The sequence below is a fragment of the Paramormyrops kingsleyae genome, chromosome 1 (genome assembly GCF_048594095.1).
Source record: "Paramormyrops kingsleyae isolate MSU_618 chromosome 1, PKINGS_0.4, whole genome shotgun sequence".
NCBI classification, from domain to species: Eukaryota; Metazoa; Chordata; class Actinopteri; order Osteoglossiformes; family Mormyridae; genus Paramormyrops; species Paramormyrops kingsleyae.
Window position 1 is genome coordinate 36,740,097 of NC_132797.1, and position 20,797 is coordinate 36,760,893.

The following is a 20,797-nucleotide window of genomic DNA, read 5'->3' on the forward strand; positions in this document are numbered from 1 at the left end:
TTTGCATGTTGCTTTGTGTTGTGCTTTTATTAGTCAAAGCTGCTCGTCCTGCAGGCGAATGGCCTGTTTTATATTTAATTTGTGACGGTTTTGCTTGACTTTAGCTTCCAGTTCCAGATGTTTTGGTGCATTATGCAGCACATGAGTTTTACTGTTTGGCCTTCTACTTTATGAGTCTGACCCTAGACATTGTCTGCATCAACAAAAAAATCTTTTTTGGTAATTTTGCTGTTGGTTTGCTGCTGGATTAATAGTCTAAAGCAGGTTTGATAAGCGTATCTCACCTGGCCCGGCTTATTTGATTAAATGACTTAATCAATATCTGCATAACTGAAGGTCTTTAACCACCTGAATAATGTGATTACCTGAGACAAGGAGGTATAGAGGGTTGGACCACTGGAGCTGAAGAGAGATGCCTGAGTTGCTCTCTGATCTGCTGCAGTGAGCATCACTCTGGCTTTGCAGTGTGGCGTCGGCCTCCTGTCCAGCATCACAGACAGCGTGAAAACCCAAATCACAAAATCACACACAGGAAGTGAATAGCCTTCCCTCTACCCACTTTGGGGGAACAAGCTGCCTGTTTAATGTGGAGGATTTCAAAGCTACGGCAAATGATGGGCACCTGACAATAAATGCTCGATAAAACCTTGGGGGGGGGGGGTGTGGATCCTCTTTCAAATTGAGAGAGGCCATCGAATTGCAACCACTGTGGGACCTGTTTGATACAGGGGTGCAATTTTGCATTTAATTGAAACATTTTGATTCAAAAAGAAATCTGGACGGCTCTCCTGGATGCAGAATTCTAACTCTAAATCCCTTTCTCCTTTAAATCCCCCCCCCCCCCAACCAGTATCCCCCCTCCCCTCTTCCTATTGCCTGGCCTAATGTGGTTAAAGAGCTGGCTCCCCTTTGTCTTCTTTCCCTTGTCCGTCACTTAGCTTTGTAGAGGTAGTCAGGGGCCAGTCTGTTACAATTTAATCACTTTTTCCTGAGCAAATATCTTTTGCTTGCCCAGAGCTGTCAGACGGATTAGGGGACAGAAGTGGTGAGCAGTGGAGGCTGGCAGAGGAGGCAGGAGGCTATTGTGGGGTCACCCCAAGCGGGACAATGTGCGCAGCTTTTTGGGGGTGTCGGGGGAGGGGACCCTGCCGGCCTCGGGGGGCTTTGATTTGGCAGCACTGGCCCTTTCCTCCGTCACCCCTAGCCCCAATTTGTCAGTGCTCACAATGGGGGATTTATCCTGCACACATGCGACGTGCTGGGGACCACTCCAGCTGCAGATACACCCCATTCACGCCGGACTGGCCGCGCTCCTCTTAATTGCCGCACTCCCGTGAGCTCCGCGCCGAAGCCGTGATGTCAGAGAAAGGCGCTCGGTCAATGGGCTACTCCGCAGCGGGAAGGTGGCGCAGCGGCCTGCGGAATCGTAGGCTTTTCTCCCTTTCTCACACCAGCACGGGAAGCATGGGAAATATTTTATTGTTCAGTAGGACAAAGTACTCAAGGATCAAATGGCTGTTCGTTTACTCGTTTGCTCCAGAGGATCCTGCTGTTGACTTTAATTGATTTTGAATATGAAGAAGCCATTTTTAAAGCGTGCCGTTTTGTCCAGTGTAATCAGATTTAACGACAGAAAGCACAAACACTGAAATCCAAATCTTTATCTTGAAGTATTTAGTTCCACACTTGCTACAGCACTGGATATTAATATTTTAATAATAATTATCCCTCAATATTAATTAAAATATAGTCATGCCTGACCCACAGCATGAGTGCTATTAATTTCATACTAGGCAGAAAATATCTGTTGAATGGTAATATAAGAAGAAAAGCTAAGATTGGGCAACCCAGCTGTTAAAATGATTGCCAACACAGCAGCCCTCCTCACTATAAACTGATCAGAAATGAGCGCTAGGCTATAGTAAAACGCTACATAATTTATAAATGTGACACTTGAAACATTGGACAGAGCATTACTGAAGCAAATTTTAATCAAAGCCATTTTCTAAAAACAAAAGGTCACTCGAGTGAATTTTGTATGGAGGTCATTGCAGATCTGGTCACTCTGAGCACTAGTTTATTTATTTTTTTTATATTACTCATCACTCCAAACATTGCTGAATTAAGGATGTGCTTTTATATCATGTTAATTTAATATTTGAATTTAATTAATGATTTTTTTGCCAGTATTAATAGTAGTGATATTTCTTCCCTCCTAAAATATTGTTAACAAAACAAAACAGAAAATACTGAAGCATTTACCTGAACAGACCTACCTGGGGTAAATCAGCAGACTCCCCATGCATAATTACCTGAGCATCCTGTAAATTTATTCATTGACTCATGAGTTATTTAATAAATTTGCCCCCCAGTCGTAGGTGTTCTTCGCCATAGTCTGGGTGCAGCTACAGCCTTCATCGTACGTGCGGCACCGTGGCGACAGCTTCGCCATCCTCAGCAGCAGCGCCTCCTGCCCTCTTGCAAGGCTGCCCCAGTGATGGGTCCATCCATCATGATGAGCAGGAGCCTCACATCAAACGTTTCTGAACTGATTGATTTAGGTTGATTTTAATATCCTGCTGATTTCAGCTGATTAATTTTATGCTGCTTCCTTAAGCATATACATATATGCAACCTCTGGCAGCCCTTATCAGCACAATCGCTCGTTTGATATCAAAACCGCATGGTGCAGCGTGTACCAGGCAGTGTTTATTCTTTTGATGAATTTAGTGAATCGCACGGGTGCACGAGAAGGTGCCGCAAAGATCCCCATTTGATGGCCGAGCGCATCCCTCCCCATCTCCCAAGCCGTAGCTCAAAGTTTGCATGACCTCAGTAATTCAAAGTGTTTTTATTCACGGGGCAGAAAAAAAAGCTAGTGGGGGAGCCGAGGCCGGAGCAGAAATGTCACATCAATCGGGGTCTGGCTGGAGCTCGGACAATGGAGCGGCTACAGTGCGATTTGGGGATGGAGGGGGGATTTCGGGTAAGGTGGGGAGGATGTAAAACATTTACATCAAAGGTGTGTGTGCGCCCAGTGCCCCCCCCCCCCCACCCCCCCACGCTCCGGATTACACATCTTCATTAGAGTGCCTGCCGCTCTGAGTGGGGCACATCAAAGCCGGCGTCTTGTCTCTTCCCTTATAAAGTTTCCCTCTCTTTGAGGCACTCGGTGTAAATAAGCGGACGGTTGAAAGAGTCTCTGAGCCGGAGCCCATCTTGAGGAGACATAACTGCTCGCTGTTCATTCATTGACCTGGCTCATTGTGGACGCCGATGGGGGCCCTGTCTCCCCTTGAACACACGCGGCCCTGTCATCGGCTTTTGTGGAGGCCGCCTCCTCCAGCCTTATGTTCCACTGTTGTCTTTTCTTTTTTTTCTCTTTACTCCTTCTTCTCGCCTTTTTAGTTGGGGAGGTTGGGGACGACCTGCTGGCTGGAGCTGTGAGAGAGATGTGTTTATTGGTGGCTGGGGCAGGTACAGAGTCCTGCGTCTTCATTTGATCCTCCGTTTTCTCCCCATTGTCGCTGTGGTTTGCACCAGTGTTTATGGTCCTCAGAATCAGAAATGTCCTTAAAATATTTGAACATTTGGGAAGGAGTAAATCCTTTTGACCCAGATGTTGGCGATGTCATGGAGGATGTAAGATTCTCCTGAGAAGAAGAAAAACATATATATTCCATCGAAGCTTGAAATATGGTCACGTAAGCACAGATATCCTGTTCTGTCTGGAGTAGCTGAATCCTGGTTGTGTTTTGGAGGCTGGGTTTGCAGATTCTGGGTTGTATCGATTTCTGGGTGGTTTCCCGAAGAGACCCCCCTAGAGATGCTTGTGTACGGTTTTCTTTACGGAAGTATAGCATGTTCATTGTTGCGATGCTGCTGTGGATTAGCCACGCGGGTGTGAATGCAGCTGCGTGCCTTTAGGTAGAGTACCCGCCTGTCCGTCGTCAGTGCTACTCCGCTAAAATGTTATTTATAGGGGGAGGGGGGGTATGTTAAAAGCTTGTTGTCAGCAGGAGCATTTCATGTGTATTCCTGAATGCTTAAGACAAGTTTGAAGTTAGTTTGCACGTTCAAAGCGTCTTCAAACCAGGCACACTTGCTGTGTGTGACTGTTTCCATGGCAACACCCCGGCCCTTCCGGATTCTACCTGTTTGCTCCCCCCTCCACCTTTCTTCCTGCCTCCTCCCCTCCTTTTTCTGTTACTTCCAGTAAACTTTCCTGACATGTGACTGGAATGGCTTCCTCCCTTTCATTCTGTTTCGTAAGATATTTGTCCAGCTGTTCAGCTATAATGGCACCCGTCGGTTACAGAAGGCCTTCCTCTCGCCGGGCCTCCCTCAGCCCCGCTCTCCTTCACCCCGTCTTTGGTTCTCCGTGGCCAGGCTGACATGCTGTGCTTGCCTCTGGATGCTTGCTAGGCTTCTGGGAAAGGCTGAGCTGCCATTCCCCTGCCGTCTGGGTGGAAAGCATGCAGGTGTCTGTGTTATTCTCACCTCAGATGCTCTGCTGATTCTCTACAGTGTTTACGTCATTCTACAGAGTGCGTGCTTATCTGTAGCTCGATCTGTGGGAAGCATTTCAGCTCCTCGCCTTCAGGTGCCATTGTGGCAGGCAAGAATGAGTCGGAAATTATTTTGCTAATCTTGGGCAGTGTAAAGGAAAATTCATTTATATTTTGAAGACGTTAGCTTTGTGTGGAACATCTGTCATACACAATATGAACAATGGTATTGGGACATCTGGCCATTACACCAGAACTTTTATGACATCTCATTCTAAATCTATAGTCATCAATATGGAGTCGGTCCCCCCTTTGCAGCTATAACAGCTGCCACTCATCTGGGAAGGCTTTCCTCAAGAATTTGGAGTGTGTCTGGGAATTTTTGCCCATTTATTAGAAGAGCATTTGTGAGTTCAGGCATTGGATGTGAAGGTCTGGCTCGCAATTTTCCTTCTAGTTCATCCCAAAGGTCTTCGTTGGGGTTGAGGGTCAGTCAAGTTCTTCCACACCAAACTCACCCAACCATTTCTTTATGGACCTTGCTTTGTGCACTGGGGCACAGACATGCTGGAACAGAAAGGACCTTCCTCACAGTGTTTCCACAAAGTTGGAAGCATAGAATTGTGAAAAATTTATTGGTATGCTGAAGCATTAAGAGTTCCCTTCACTGGAACTTAGGGCCCTAACCCAACCCCTGAAAAACACCCCCATACCATTATCCCTCCTCCACCAAACTTTACAGTTGGCACAATGCAGTCAGGCAGGGAAAGTTCTCCTGGCATCTGCCAATCCCAGACTTGTCCATCAGACTGCCATACAGAGATGCATGATTCGCCACTCTACAGAACACGTTTCTGCTGCTGCAGACCCATTCCATGTTTTGTGCTGCGGTTAATGCCAGAGGAACTTTGGAACTCGGAGTCAACAGAGCGTTGGCAACTTTTACACACTATGCGCCTCAGCGCTTGGTGTTCCCGCTCTGTTACTTTACCTGTTCTCTAACTTCGTGGCTGAGTTTCTGCTGTTGCTAAATCCACTTTGCAATAATTCCACTTACAGTTGACTGTGATATATCTAGCAGGAAAGCAATTTTATGAACTAACTTATTGCAAAGGTGACATCCAATGAGCATGCTTGAATTCTTCAGAATGACTCGTTCTTTCACAAATGTGTGTAAACCTGACTGCATGGCTAGGCGCTTGATTTTCTACAGCTTTGGCAATGGGTCTGAATGAAACACCTGAATTCACTGATTGCGGTGTGTCAATACTTTTGTCTGTATAGTGTGTATTTCTCGTGGTATACACCCAAAACTGAATTTCTTTATTGTAATTTTGTGGGCCTGTTTTAGATATTTTTACATTTTCAGTTTTACCTTTCATATTCATATTTTTTTCATGCTTTTTATGTTTTGTCCCACTGGGCATCAGATTTTTTTTAATCATACAGTATTTTATTTTCAGTGTAATGTAAGACAGAGTGTGAGCTTCTGCCCTCTGGGGAGAATTCCTGTGTCACCTTCAGCTGTTTGTCCTGTTAAACTTCAGATGAATACCTTGGACATGCATCCTATCCAGTTGCGATGTGTCCCGGGTCCCTCTCTGATGTTGGGAGGTGTCGCATTCCTCTGAACGGAGCGCTGCATGTCTGCATTGGTGTGCACCGTCCCCGCTGCGGTGTACACCTTCCCTCCCAGGTTCTGCAGATTGCCCTCGATAAGGGACACCTGCCTGTTCAGGCAGCACCACCGTCACTGCCGTGCAGAGGGGGCCGTGCCGGAAGGAGACAAAGCAGTCTATTTTCACAAGATCCTGTGAGGAACCTTGGGGGGGGGGGGGGGGATCACTCTTCCCTGGCCGTTAGGCACACTTCTGCTGGGTATTGTGTCTACATGCATAATGTGGGGGATTCTTTTTTTATCTTGTCCATCCTCTATCAGTGCATGCACAGGTCTCTGTATGTCTGTGCACATGTCCTTTGGACAGGGATACTGCACTCGATGATATATTAACAGGGCATTAATAGCCGAGGATTTACCTGATTACAGCTGTCTAATCATTAGCTACAACTTTTTGAAGAGATGGGATACTTGCAAGATCTTTCAGTCAGTCTGGGTTTAAGAGATGTCCTTGTCACCTGTTTGTTTACCAGAGATGAACAACCACACCATTGCATTCTTTCCTGTTCATTTGTCATTTGTTAGCATAATTTGTAAGTAGTCAGTTTTTAGAATGCAGGGAAAGGTGTACAAACACTTGGATTTTGCCCTTTGAACCATCATTGGGGTTTAAGGGAGGGTGTCAGGCCAGTAAACCCGCAGCAGCTCTGCCCCTCCTGTTAGAGTGCTGGTGTTGTTCTTCGAGTGGAGTTTCATGTAATGCTGAGATATATTTCCGTGATGGAAAAGAAATGGGGGGGGGGGAAGCTACCCTGATGAGATATATTTTTAAAAATATACCAGATAAAGACTGCCTTCCATTTTCAATTATACATTTCTACTTTTTTAAGGACAGAAAATGTGGCTTTTCTAACTTTGTGCTTTCAAGCAATTTCAGCTTAGTGGTAAAATGTGCCAAACTCTCCAAAGGGCTTTTCAAAATTGTGCATAATGCATAAATTCAGAGGCAGCATTTCCCCAGAGCTGTTGTCACTTCATGTCATATGTGTATTTTCCACCTTAAATGTACAAATATACTACCTACAATATTCTCCCCCGCCACACAGAATTGCATGGTACTGCTAACATCACAAGCACAGTAGCAACTGAAACATCGCTAAGAACAACCAGCCAAAAGAATAAACTGTCCTGCTGCAGAAGTTGTATCATGTATTCATATGTGTGCATTAGGTCTGGCAAATAATCTTGACCATCTGATAAGAACAGTGCATGTCAAGGTTTGGGTTTTATTAGATGCAAACCTAACATTAGGTACTCGTATTTGACATGGTGAATGGGCAGGGATAAAGATCTGAGTTACTTTAACCAGTTGAAATCATCATGGTCAGATGACTGGGTCAGAGCATCTCCAGTACAGCCAGGCTGGGGGGTGCTCACAGTTGTGAGATGTGAATGAGGGTTGTTTTTCTCTAGTATGACCATTTCTTCTGCATTCAACACGTCGACCACAATTTCGGAATGTTGGCTCGCTTTATTATATATCCCAGACCTTGACATGTGCCGTTTTTATACGACAGTCAACATTATTCATGTCACACAGGGCTGGTCATAATGTTTTGGATCATCAGTGTATATTTTCATTAGAACAAATGTAAAGCCTACAATAAACATACTCTTTGTACTGATATTAGGATATACCTAAGATTGATTTACGAAAGGCTGTGTGGCCTTAGTCTCCCAGGCGGGATGGTGGGATGGAGACCCCATGCTGATAGCTGCTCCACTGGGCTGTTCTCCTGCAGGTTGCCAGAAACCCGTGGGTCTGTCCCGGGGAAAGGCCAAGGTGTGCTGCTACAGCGGCTGGTACTACTGCCCGAGCTGCCACGAGGACGACCTCTTCCTCATCCCCGCCCGCCTGCTGCACAACTGGGACACCAGCAAGCACAAGGTGGACCTTCATGCGGGTTTGGGGGGGGGGGGGGGGTCTCATTTAGTCTCTGCTGTTCTGTAATCAGCCACAGTCTACTTTTATGGAAATGGCAATTTGTATGCTGTTTTTGTATTCCTTATTCCCTATATGACATTGGATATATATTTTCTAAAGCCTTTGTTGAGATGCCTTTCCAAATTAAACAGATGTTAGCTAAGTTGTTTGTATAATGGCCTTGTTTCATTTAAATGCATTTAGCAAATAACCAAATGCTTCAGCTGTTGTAAAGTGTTTACATTTCTCAGGCTTGAGTATATTTCTGCATATTTTTGGTTTAAGTGTCCGCCTTAACAGAGATGCAAACACAAATTGGCACCATAGCGGTTAAGGAGCTGTCACTGGGAAGTTAGTAAACATTAGTAAATAGTCAGCCGTATATGTGTAAAACGATAAACAGTGTAAATTGCTTTGGATGGTGCAGCAAAACTGGGTGAGTTGGGTCATGAGCATGCTTCCATATATAGGTCTCCTCGCCTGTTGCCTCTGTAAAGCCTGATCCTGGATGGTGCATTTGTTTACATGCCCTCCCCCCCCCCCCGCCCCCATCAATCCTGACCCAGGTGTCCAAGCAGGCCAAGGAGTTCCTGGAGTTTGTGCAGGAGGAACCGCTGCTGGATGTGCAGCAGCTGAACCCGCGACTGTATGAGCACTGCGACTCCCTGGCCGCCGTTCTGCGACTGCGCCAGCAGCTGCAGTCCCTGCGCGCGTACCTGTTCAGCTGCCGGGCTGCCGTGGCCGAGGACCTGCGACGCAGGCGAGTGCTGCCCAGAGGACGGGGGGGGCGGGGGGGCGGGGGGAGGATGGAGAGCCTGGGTGGGAGTTTAGGAAGGCAGCATGGAGAGACCGTTCCTGTCTGCAGGAATTTCTCTTAAAATCATAGTGTGCTAACGGAGATGTTTAGGAAGCAAGATAAGCAGGCGGCTTTGTCCTGCACCCGCTGATGCCTGCGATAGTGTGTGAGCATACGCACCTTCACACTCATACCATGTCTATGTTTAGGCAGCAGCAGTGGCTTCGTCATCCATCCACATGGAGTTCGTTTGAGCCCCCCGTCACCAGACAATGGCCCCCGTGGCCTTTTATCTGGCGGACTGTACATTCGGTGTTGGGTGCGGTTTGTTTTGTCTGAGCGCACAGCTATGTGGCTGAGCGGCTTCCTCCACATCGCCTCTTCCCGTCCGTCCGTCCATCAGGCGGAGCCAGACAAACACACGGGACTGCGGCGACACCTGACCCCAAGCGAACACGTCACCCCATGCCCATGTGACCTGGGGGACCGCAGGAGGGAAAGCGAGTCGTTCAGAAAGCTACCGGTGGGGGGGCATGTGTTCCCGCCTCCAGAGGCCTCATTAGAAGGGCCTGACACATTGGCCGTGTATAGGAGTGGGTGCGGGAGAGGGAGAGGGAGAGAGAGAGAGAGAGAGAGAAAGAGAGAGAGAGAAGTAGGAAACCACCTGTTCTTAAAAAAGACTGTATAGAGGCACCATCGATTCTCTGGCTTTTTGTTATTGTTTTGTCCCAGAAACTTCTCCTATACTCCATTGTTCCCATTGTATGGAAGCCTGTTGACGCAACTGGTGTGTCATAGAGAGATAAAGGAAGCTGAATGTCTGAAATTTCAGTCTAATCTCAAGGGCCCTACAAAAGTGTTTAAATTCCTGAGAACTGCCACCCTCAGTTGAGTAAGTACATCTGCCAATGTGAGGATGGGTGGATTGACACTATTTAAATTAGCATAAATATGATGTTACAAACTGAAAAAAGTCACTGAAGGTGCACTTTTATAAACAATCCTAAGCCTTCCTTAGCATGCAAATTGCCTGTTTTTCTGCTGTACATCTTGTGTTTACAGAATGTCGCACTGCTTTCATCTTGGTTGATTCTCGCTCAGTTTCAGTTATTGCAAAATCGACACACATACTGAGATATGCCTTCATTCCACATACCCTGCTTTAGCTAAGGTGGGTAGGACTGTGCCCATGCAAGCAGGGTGAGTGAGCATGTGTTGAGGTTCTGTTTACACAAGGGAGGTTCCTAAGTGAGGAGACATTAGTTCACACTGACCAGGGGCATTTCTGAATGTCCCTCCCTTAACCTCTAACCTCTCTAACCTCTTTCCTCATGAAAAGAGAGGATTGTTGTTTGATCGCTCTAGACCGTCCCTTAGCCCGTTTGACCATTGAGAACCAGAGATTCTCCATTGTGAGACCATCAGATTGTTCTGTTTACTTTAGAATACTGCAGCCTTGTAGCCTTGTAATATTTGTAGGTTAAAAGTTGCGTCTGTGTTAAACCTGAAGAGTTCTTAGGCTTCTGGTTTATCTTCATTTCTGTGAAGTGCAGCCTTATGCCAGAGAACATGCCACTTCAGGTGGGTTGGTATCCATCAACTTAAAACGAAATGTGCATCATGGAAGGAATGGTGCCATTTCAGCAGACCACTTACCTTGGGCCATGCACCATGTCCTTTCGGCTTCAGTGCCTTTCATCTTAGGGCAGGATACTGCTTAACATGTTTTGTGCGCTTGATAGCCCATTAGTGTTCAAATGAAATGGTAAGCATGAAGCCCGTAAGGGCATATTTGAAACAACCCCATGTATACACGTGCAATTCAGTGTGTTTCTCATTTTAATTGAGAAGTTTTTTATGCCCAGTTCCCAATGGGAAGCCTTGGTATTCTCCCCCAGCTCACATGTGTGAATGTTTATTCATACGTATCACGGCTTTGTGAATGGAAACACCCAAGTTTCTCCTTTCTTTGAAGTTCTCCTTTGTGACGTCGGCACTGGCCTCTTTGAGGCAGGGCTCTGCCGCAAGGGATGGGCCGTTTTTTGGCACCTGGAGCGCATGAGTGATCCCAGCTGCCTGACTGGTGGGCTTTTCCACCAGCAGCACTGTTTACCGCAGCCAGGGCGACCCCGGTGAAGAACGTGCACTCAAGCCAGTGTTTACCGGCCCGCCATTAGCCAGCGGCGGCTAATGCCCCGCACATCAAAACAGTGGGAAATTAATGATGACGGTGGCGCTAAAATATTATCCCAGCCATCAATCCTTGAAGTGACCGTACAGATTTCCAAGGCTGAAAAAGGCAGCGTTTGTTTACAATGCAGCCCTGAAAATGGAGGAGAGAGCCGTCAAAGCCGACACTGCCGCGGCGGATCCAGTGAGCCACACCCAAACGCAGGCTGACAGTGCACTGTCACATGCTCCGCCACTCTCAGGCTGTGCTACTGATGTGTGCTGCCCCTGTGCTCTGCTTTCTGTGCTCCGGCTATCACTGGGAAACAGCATTTCGTACAGTGAAATGACAGTAATAATGAAATATTGACATTTTTCCAGCATGGTTCCACAAATCAGCTGCCCAACAAGGTGTTGCCAACGTTTGGGCATTTAACATTTCTGAAGGGTCAACACAGTCAGTAAACATAGCGTATTATATAGGGCTCACAGTGCTTTACTTGAACTGATAAGTGCTTGGATCTAGCTGTACTCTGCTTGTTAGCCATGATACCTGTAAGTCATCACCATGGCCGCCACACAGCTGAAACCGGGGCTTATCTCAGGAGCATAGAATAGGACAGTGTTTCCCAATTCAATCTTCGTTGACCCTCACACAGTCCACATTTTTGTTCCCTCCTGGGAGGGCGCAAAACTGTGGACTGTGGCAGAGAACTAGGAGGAAGAAAAATGTGTGCATGTGTACCGTCTGTGAGTCCTGGAGGACCAGGTTGGTAAACACTATGCCATGAAGTTGGGAAAGCAGACTCTAGGTATCAAATCCATAAAACATTGGTATTGTGCTTTTATTTTAATTGGAGGTTGTAGCCAGTTAGATACCTTTGATTGATGTCTTACACTGACTTGAGCACCAACATTTATTCCATCCATTTTCCATCTGCTTATCCTGGCCAGGGTTTCCTGGTGGCCTTCAGTTGTAGGCATTGATACCCACTGACCCAGCACCATGCCGTCCCCTGACACCATTTTCCTTGGAAAATATGAATACATTTAGAATTTCTATTTCCTGCTGCCTAATACAGGTCGTCACTTCAAAGCAGCCCTAACCTTCAGTTGCATTTGTGATTCCATTTGGGAGGCAGCCTTTAGACATGTAAAAAATAATTGACAAGAAAGGCTGTGAAACTGATCTAAATATTGTGATATGAAGTATAAAATGTGGTACATTTAGAAGATTTGGTATTATCAAGATGATCTATAGACTGGATGGTAATTGGATGAGTCATTTTCTTCTTGTGCTTTTCTGGATCTGTGAATATCTCCATCTGCTTAAGTAATATATAAGGTAGTACTTTACATCTCTGGTAGCTTTGCCAAGTACTGTGGGTCAGTTTATCCCTGACCTAGGCTCAGCTCGGCTGCGTCCAGCCCTCCCCAATGCCACAGCAAGCACAAGCACACGCACAAGCACACACACAAACACACGCACAAGCACACGCACAAGCACACACACAAACACACGCACAAGCACACACACAAGCACACGCGCAAACACACGCACAAGCACACGCACAAGCACACGCGCAAACACACGCACAAGCACACGCACAAGCACACGCACAAGCACACGCACAAGCACACGCACAAGCACACACACACAAACACCTACCTAACACATTTTGTCCCCCATCACTGATAGAATTGGAAACAGCCTTCTGAGTTGGTTGTAGTCGTCAGATTTCTCCTTAGACCAAGTGACAAAGTACCAGAGATCGCACAGGTAGAGTGTGTGTTCAGGAGGAAAGTTTTAGTTTCCAGACTGCCTGCTTAATGTAAGTGACACTTCAGCTGTGCACCTCAAAACCTGTAAATGTGTAACTGCCCGTGTGTTTGTGCTCCTCGTTACTCCTGTATACTTCTGCTTACTGCTGTTTACTCCTGCTTACTCCTGTTTACTCCTGCTTACTCCTGTCTACTCCTGTCTCCCAGTAATATCATGTGGCAGTCAGTGTTGTCAATAATCAGGCAGGCGAGTATTTTGTGCACTTTTTGAGGCAGGGTCCTCTTCTAACCGATCGTCCTTAGCTATCCATTTCATAAGGCTTGTTATTGTCGCCTTGCTAGAGCCATAGCGTCAGGGGTTGACTGACATGTTTGATTGCTGGAGCCATTTTAGGCTTCATCTGATTTTAGCACCACGGCAACAAATGGGTCATCAAAACCATTTTCCCCCATAGCTGCCCTCATCCCGTCACTTTGTGCTCCTGCCAGGACCACTTGGCAAGAGAGTGAGGAGATGGAGCAGGCTAGTGAACGCTGAAGAGGGCTTTAATAGCCGGGTAAATCTGGATTGAGCAACCCTACTTCACCCTTAATAAGGGAGAGTGCTTTTAAATGCCTGTTTCACAGGCTGTTTGCATTCAATTCAGTTAACCCTCATTTTGTAGGCACCTTGTCTCTGGGTTGCTGTGGTTACTGGCCATTGTGAAGGTCCTCCACTCTTTGGCTTCTGGGGCATGTACGGGCGTGTGAATTTGCGTTCTGTGCACGTGTGCTTACTGCTCTGTGTCCAACCAACCCAAGACAGAGCTGAGTCACCTACAGTAGCACTGGTTACAGGTGGCTGCACTGGGCTCCTGCCTGCGCCGTGCCGCTGAGCGCTGGGCAGCATCGCAGTAACACTGGCATCTGCACTGTTCTCCTGTCCTCCAGGATCTTTCCCAGGGAGTATCTCCTGCAGCACATTCACCTGTATTCCTTGGCTGACCTTCAGCAGGTAAGATGCTTATAAGAGCAGCTGTTGTCAGTTTGCTGTATCCCCTCTATACCAGGACTATAAGTCAGTGATTACACATCCCTCAGATGATGTGACACACCCAGTCTGGTGGCTGGCGGTGTGAACCTGGGAGCTGTCCTGTTGTACGCTTGGCCTCTGTCAGTCTGTTGGAAGTGAGCATCGCACTGCAGCCAGTGCCGCTGTTTCTCTTCTTCAGGGAAGATTAAAGCAGTGGCTCCCTGTGCTTACGTGTCTTGTCTCACATCCTATCTGCACGCCAGCTTGATCCCTCGCCTCCCCTCCCTGCCCCCCAGCGTTGACCCACAGAGGCTTTCGCCTAGTGGGAGGGCAGAGTCCTCCAAGCTGCCTGTTACAAACTTCCCCCAACCTTATAACTAATTATACTCATTCAAGCTCACCAGGCATAAAAAACAAAGCGTGACAGTGTCGCGTCCTTTTTCCTGCACGCCTTCTGCCCGTGTGTGTGTGTGTGTGTGTGTGTGTGTGTGTTCCTTCACGTGTGCATTTTTGTGTATTTGTGTGTTCATGTGTGTGTTTGTGGTACGTGTGATATAACTTGTTACATTTTCATGTCCCCACAACATAAATTCTGTGAATGCAATCAGAAAACTAAAATGCCAAAGTCTTTGTGTTTTCTTTGGTTAGGGCTGGTTCGGGGTTAATGTTGTCATAGGATTAGGGTTATGCTTATATAAATGAATGGAGAGTCCTCACACAGATCTAAATGTCTAATCTGTATCTGTTTGTATTTGTGTGTGTGTGTGCGCGTGCGTGCAATGGTGTGTGTGTGTGTGTGTGTGTGTGTGTGTGTTTGTGAGTTTATCTGTGGTTAATGGTGTGTGTGTGTGTGTGTGTGTGTGTGTGTGGTGTAGTTTGGAAACCCTACAGACTATTTACAAGGTAATACAATTGTGACATGTATGCATGTGCATGTGTGTGCAGACTTGTCTCAAATTGAACATCTCAACATCTCAGCTGACCGAAGTTGGCAACCCTGGTTGCATTGTACCAGCGATTAAGTACACATTGGTTGTACTTAAGAGCAGACACAGAATAGGGCACCAGAATTAAAGCACCGAATTGACATTCCTGGAATTACTGAGTGCAGGTCAGTGTTTGGCATTAGCTTGAGCTGAGCTTGTCCCCTGAATAGCGGTGCTGCATCCACAGGGCAGAACTGATCCTATCCTGGTGTCACTGCTGTTTTCGATGCATCCTGTCACAGGCTAGATGACCGATAAGGAACGATTTACCCTAGAAATTGTTTTGTGGTCCTATAAGGTTTTTTCTGTCTATTCCCAGAATACTCAATTCACAATAAATCTAAGCTCTTTTTGTATTTACCAGTGCAGTCCCAGTCCCTGGTCTTCTGATAAATACATTATTTCCTGCTTTGTGACCAGTGTGAGACACTGTGTGTTTGACCTTTCGGTCTTTTTCAGCCTGTGGCAGAGGGAGGTCACATTTACAACTCGCTGTTCTCCTCTTCACTCTCTCATAATAGCCTTTCCGCTCCTTTTATTCATTGTGCTGTTAGAAGGTCCTTCATGGTTTAGGCTTTTCTGCTGTGAGTTTGCTGAATGCTGAACTGCTGCAGAGTCATTTAAAAAAAAAAAAAATAAAACACTATTCTCTGTGGACCTTGTCCCATCCGAGCAGAATTAACTTAAAATACTAAGTTGTTGAAATCAAATATTCCAGTGTGAGTATGATTTGGTGGATTTGATTGATTGCTGGATTTAATTTTATAGCAAGTTTTTGCTTTTTTTTTGTGAAGTGCACTTAGATGGTTTGGATTAAGAGTCCCATATAAATGCTAATTGTATTGTGCTCCTTTTACGAGGTTCCATGTTAGTCTTGCCAACAACTTAGAAAGAGCTGAAGGAGATGTTGGCATTCTCCATTTGCATGTGACATGCACACACCTATGCGTGGTTTCGTTTTGCCCTCATTTCGTTTGTTGTTCCTCACACAGTGATGGATACAGTTTCTCACACAGTCCCCTATGGTGCTGTTTGGTCATAATCAAACCAGACATTTTTGCTCGCACATTAAACTGTTTTTAATGGGATATTCATTGAGGTTATCCAGAGAGCTCTGTGCTCCTTTCCTGTGGCTGCAAACATCCCACCCTAAGGCTTCAGACACTTAAACTGCAGAAAGTATTAGGTACCAGTGGTGTCACTGCATTCCAGTCAGCGTCTTGGGTCTCCACCGCTGTGCCTGTAATTCATATATGACACAGCTCAGACACACACTAGCATGTACGCACAGAGGCACACGGCGCAGTGTTAATCCTGTTTTCCAAGCTGGTCGGAGGCCGGGCGTTATCCAAACAGGGCTCACCCTTTCTTTATCTGTCTAATCCGGGTCCTTTCTGAGCAATTTAATGAAGCAGATGAGGACATTAGGGCCTTCATTACAGCATGTGCTGGAGGGATAAAGTAGCGGGTGTTAAACAGCAGTTTTAGGGGATTAAGCGGTGGCCTTACAATGGCGCGTGGGATGGGACGGGGCGAGGGCGGGGCCAGGGGTGCAGCTGCGTGCCGCTGTGTTTCTGCGTGTTGCCACGGCAGCTGGAGGCTGCACTCTGAAATGAGAGAACTTAGGTTCACCATTATGCTGTTAAAATGTATTTATATCAAAGTTCTTTCTCCTGTCTAACCTAGTGTTAATACTTGATCAGTGATAATTAAAAGATATATGTATTTTCATCCAGTTTTAATATATATATATATATTTTTTTTTAAAAGATGGATGAATTTTATTGATCCCAGTGGAAAATCTTTATCTCTTTATATCTTTTTTGTCTCTTTTAGTACAGAAATTTATAATAATTGAACAACACCTCTGAATGTGTGTTAGAGTATCTGCCATGGTACAATGAAAAAGAAAACTGAGTGCTGTTTGACATGAAGCTTTATTTTCTGTATGATGGATATAAACTGCGAACATGGAGAAATAATTAATGGACAAAAGAGAACATGGGTTCTGATTAAAGCATTTAAAATATGGGCAGTTCCAGGAGGTGCTGCCATCAGCGTGGCAATGAACACTAAGGCTGCCCTAGGCTGTACACAGGTAAGCAATGTAAGCATGATGCCCCCCACCCCCCGCCCCCTGCCCCCCACCCAGCTGTCAGCTGAGCATAAATCTAGGAACTGAGCACTGGGCTCTAGCTTGTGTTCACTCTCCCGAGCTAAATTATTGATACGTTTAATTAATCCTTCTGTCAGCATTGATCTGAGGGTTTATATTGCATCTTTGGAGGAGACATAAATCACACGCTCACATGGGGCTCTACTGCTGCCCTTGTTTGGCAAGCACTTAATTCCATTGTTTCGTCACCTTGGGAGGCCTAGGACATTGCATGCATGTATATATATGTATATATATATATACACTCACCTAAAGGATTATTAGGAACACCTGTTCAATTTCTCATTAATGCAATTATCTAATCAACCAATCACATGGCAGTTGCTTCAATGTATTTAAGGGTGTGGTCCTGGTCAAGACAATCTCCTGAACTCCAAACTGAATGTCAGAATGGGAAAGAAAGGTGATTTAAGCAATTTTGAGCGTGGCATGGTTGTTGGTACCAGACGGGCCGGTCTGAGTATTTCACAATCTGCTCAGTTACTGGGATTTTCACACACAACCATTTCTAGGGTTTACAAAGAATGGTGTGCAAAGGGAAAAACATCCAGTATGCGGCAGTCCTGTGGGCGAAAATGCCTTGTTGATGCTAGAGGTCAGAGGAGAATGGTCCGACTGATTCAAGCTGATAGAAGAGCAACTTTGACTGAAATAACCACTCGTTACAACCGAGGTATGTAGCAAAGCATTTGTGAAGCCACAACACGCACAACCTTGAGGTGGATGGGCTACAACAGCAGAAGACCCCACCAGGTACCACTCATCTCCACTACAAATAGGAAAAAGAGGCTACAATTTGTACGAGCTCACCAAAATTGGACAGTTGAAGACTGGAAATATGTTGCCTGGTCTGATGAGTCTCGATTTCTGTTGAGACATTCAAATGGTAGAGTCAGAATTTGGCGTAAACAGAATGAGAACATGGATCCATCATGCCTTGTTACCACTGTGCAGGCTGGTGGTGGTGGTGTAATGGTGTGGGGGATGTTTTCTTGGCACACTTTAGGCCCCTTAGTGCCAATTGGGCATCATTTAAATGCCACGGCCTACCTGAGCATTGTTTCTGACCATGTCCATCCCTTTATGACCACCATGTACCCATCCTCTGATGGCTACTTCCAGCAGGATAATGCACCATGGCACAAAGCTCGAATCATTTCAAATTGGTTTCTTGAACATGACAATGAGTTCACTGTACTAAAATGGCCCCCACAGTCACCAGATCTCAACCCAATAGAGCATCTTTGGGATGTGGTGGAACGGGAGCTTCGTGCCCTGGATGTGCATCCCACAAATCTCCATCAACTGCAAGATGCTATCCTATCAATATGGGCCAACATTTCTAAAGAATGCTTTCCGCACCTTGTTGAATCAATGCCATGTAGAATTAAGGCAGTTCTGAAGGCGAAAGGGGGTCAAACACCGTATTAGTATGGTGATCCTAATAATCCTTTAGGTGAGTGTATATATATATATATATGTGTGTGTGTGTGTGTGTCATTTTGTGATTTTGTATGACTGTTGAGTTAAGGTACATCTAGGGTTTTAGACACTGCTTGTGATGATTTTTTTAGATAGGTTAATGTTAATTTTTCTTCCTGTGTAAGACGACACAGTAGCTATGAAAATTCAGTAAATGCGCCTGTGGTTTGCAACCCCTCTGCTGTGGGTTTGCAGGACCTGAAGGACAAGACTGTGGCCAGACTGGGTGGTTCTGTGTGTGAAGGAAAAAAGCAGCCTGCAGACAAGCAGTATATAGAGCTCATGCCTACGGGCATGTGGCTCTGGTGAGTGTACTTGTGCGGCGTGTCCTGTGGCTCTGGTGAATGTGTGCGACGTGTCCTGTGGCTCTGGTGAATGTGTGCGGCGTGTCCTGTGGCTCTGGTGAGTGTACTTGTGCGGCGTGTCCTGTGGCCCTGTTAAATGTGTGCGGCGTGTCCTGTGGCCATGGTGAATGTGCTTGTGCGGCGTGTCCTGTGGCTCTAGTGAATGTGTGCGGTGTGTTCTGTGGCCCTGGTAAATGTGTGCGGCGTGTCCTGTGGCCATGGTGAATGTGTGCGGCGTGTCCTGTGGCCATGGTGAATGTGTGCGGCGTGTCCTGTGGCTCTGGTGAATGTGTTTGGCGTGTTCTGTGGCCCTGGTGAATGTGTGCGGTGTGTTCTGTGGCTCTGGTGAATGTGTGCGGCGTGTCCTGTGGCCCTGGTGAATGTGTGCGGCGTGTCCTGTGGCCCTGGTGAATGTGTGCGGCGTGTTCTGTGGCTCAGGTGAATGTGCTTGTGCGGCGTGTCCTGTGGCTCAGGTGAATGTGCTTGTGCGGCGTGTCCTGTGGCCCTGGTGAATGTGTTTGGCGTGTTCTGTGGCCCTAGTGAATGTGTGCGGCGTGTCCTGTGGCTCTAGTGAATGTGTGCGGTGTGTTCTGTGGCCATGGTGAATGTGTGCGGTGTGTTCTGTGGCTCTGGTGAATGTGCTTGTGCGGCGTGTCCTGTGGCCATGGTGAATGTGCTTGTGCGGCGTGTCCTGTGGCCATGGTGAATGTGTGCGGCGTGTCCTGTGGCCCTGGTGAATGTGTGCGGCGTGTCCTGTGGCCCTGGTGAATGTGTGCGCCGTGTCCTGTGGCCCTGGTGAATGTGTGCGGCGTGTCCTGTGGCTCTGGTGAATGTGTGCGGCGTGTTCTGTGACCCTGGTGAATGTGTGCGGCGTGTCCTGTGGCTCTAGTGAATGTGTGCGGTGTGTTCTGTGGCCATGGTGAATGTGTGCGGTGTGTTCTGTGGCTCTGGTGAATGTGCTTGTGCGGCGTGTCCTGTGGCCATGGTGAATGTGCTTGTGCGGCGTGTCCTGTGGCCATGGTGAATGTGCTTGTGCGGCGTGTCCTGTGGCCATGGTGAATGTGTGCGGCGTGTCCTGTGGCCCTGGTGAATGTGTGCGGCGTGTCCTGTGGCCCTGGTAAATGTGTGCGCCGTGTCCTGTGGCCCTGGTGAATGTGTGCGGCGTGTTCTGTGACCCTGGTGAATGTGTGCGCCGTGTCCTGTGGCCCTGGTGAATGTGTGCGGCGTGTCCTGTGGCCCTGGTGAATGTGCATGGGCGACGTGTCTCGGCTCCTGCTGATGTCTACTGCAGGGTTTCTCCTTCTGCCAGGCCTGGGTGTGTGCATGCTGCCCCCTCCCCTGGCCCTGTGCACCACAGAAGCAGCGGGTTGTAATTGGGACCTCTCACAGAGGCCCTTTTCACTGCCCCCCCCCCATAGCCATCGCCACTACTCAGGAGAAGGTGGGGGCTTCACTCTTCTTTCTGTACCAGTCCCCCTCCCTACTCCTTCTCCCCCCCCATCCCGCTCATTCCTGGAGCTGAAGAATGCTCGCCAGCCCTCTAATTGGTGGGCCGCGGCTCTGCCAGGTGTAGCCACTTGTGCCTGGCCCCTCGCTGAATGTGCGCTGGAGGTCCGGGCCCCTTTCCCCGGCCCATTCAGCCACCACAATGCGCTTCCTTCAGACCCAGGCTTTCAAAGCCTGCCCATTCCTAACTAGCTGCCCACTAAATGGCATTCACATATTATTTTTTGAGCTGCCTAAAAAGACTCTCCCCTCCTACACCCAGTTAGAAAAAATCCTTAATTAGTTTAAGGTTTGCATTCCAGTAATTTCTTTTGTGCTGGGCTCCATTTTACCGCTTCTCCTCTGACTGAAATTATCAGTGTGTAACCCTGTGTGCAGTGTCCCAGTTCTGAGAATCATCAGTGTGTAACCCTGTGTGCAGTGTCCCAGTTCTG

General features: G+C 47.1%; 1 protein-coding gene across 3 annotated transcripts in view; it reads left to right on the forward strand.

Moving 5' to 3' along the window:
• Positions 1 to 20,797, forward strand: part of plekhm3 (pleckstrin homology domain containing, family M, member 3) — a 41,889-nt gene that overhangs the window by 15,333 nt on the left and 5,759 nt on the right. For 2 of the 3 annotated variants that reach the window (XM_023826637.2, XM_023826638.2), the window contains exons 4-6: positions 7,929 to 8,074; positions 8,677 to 8,870; positions 13,788 to 13,851. In XM_023826637.2, the coding sequence (XP_023682405.1) occupies positions 7,929 to 8,074; positions 8,677 to 8,870; positions 13,788 to 13,851 (404 nt within the window). Of the gene's footprint in view, positions 1 to 7,928; positions 8,075 to 8,676; positions 8,871 to 13,787; positions 13,852 to 16,891; positions 16,950 to 20,797 lie in introns of those variants that run through there. The other variant, XM_072715176.1, reaches the window with a different exon arrangement.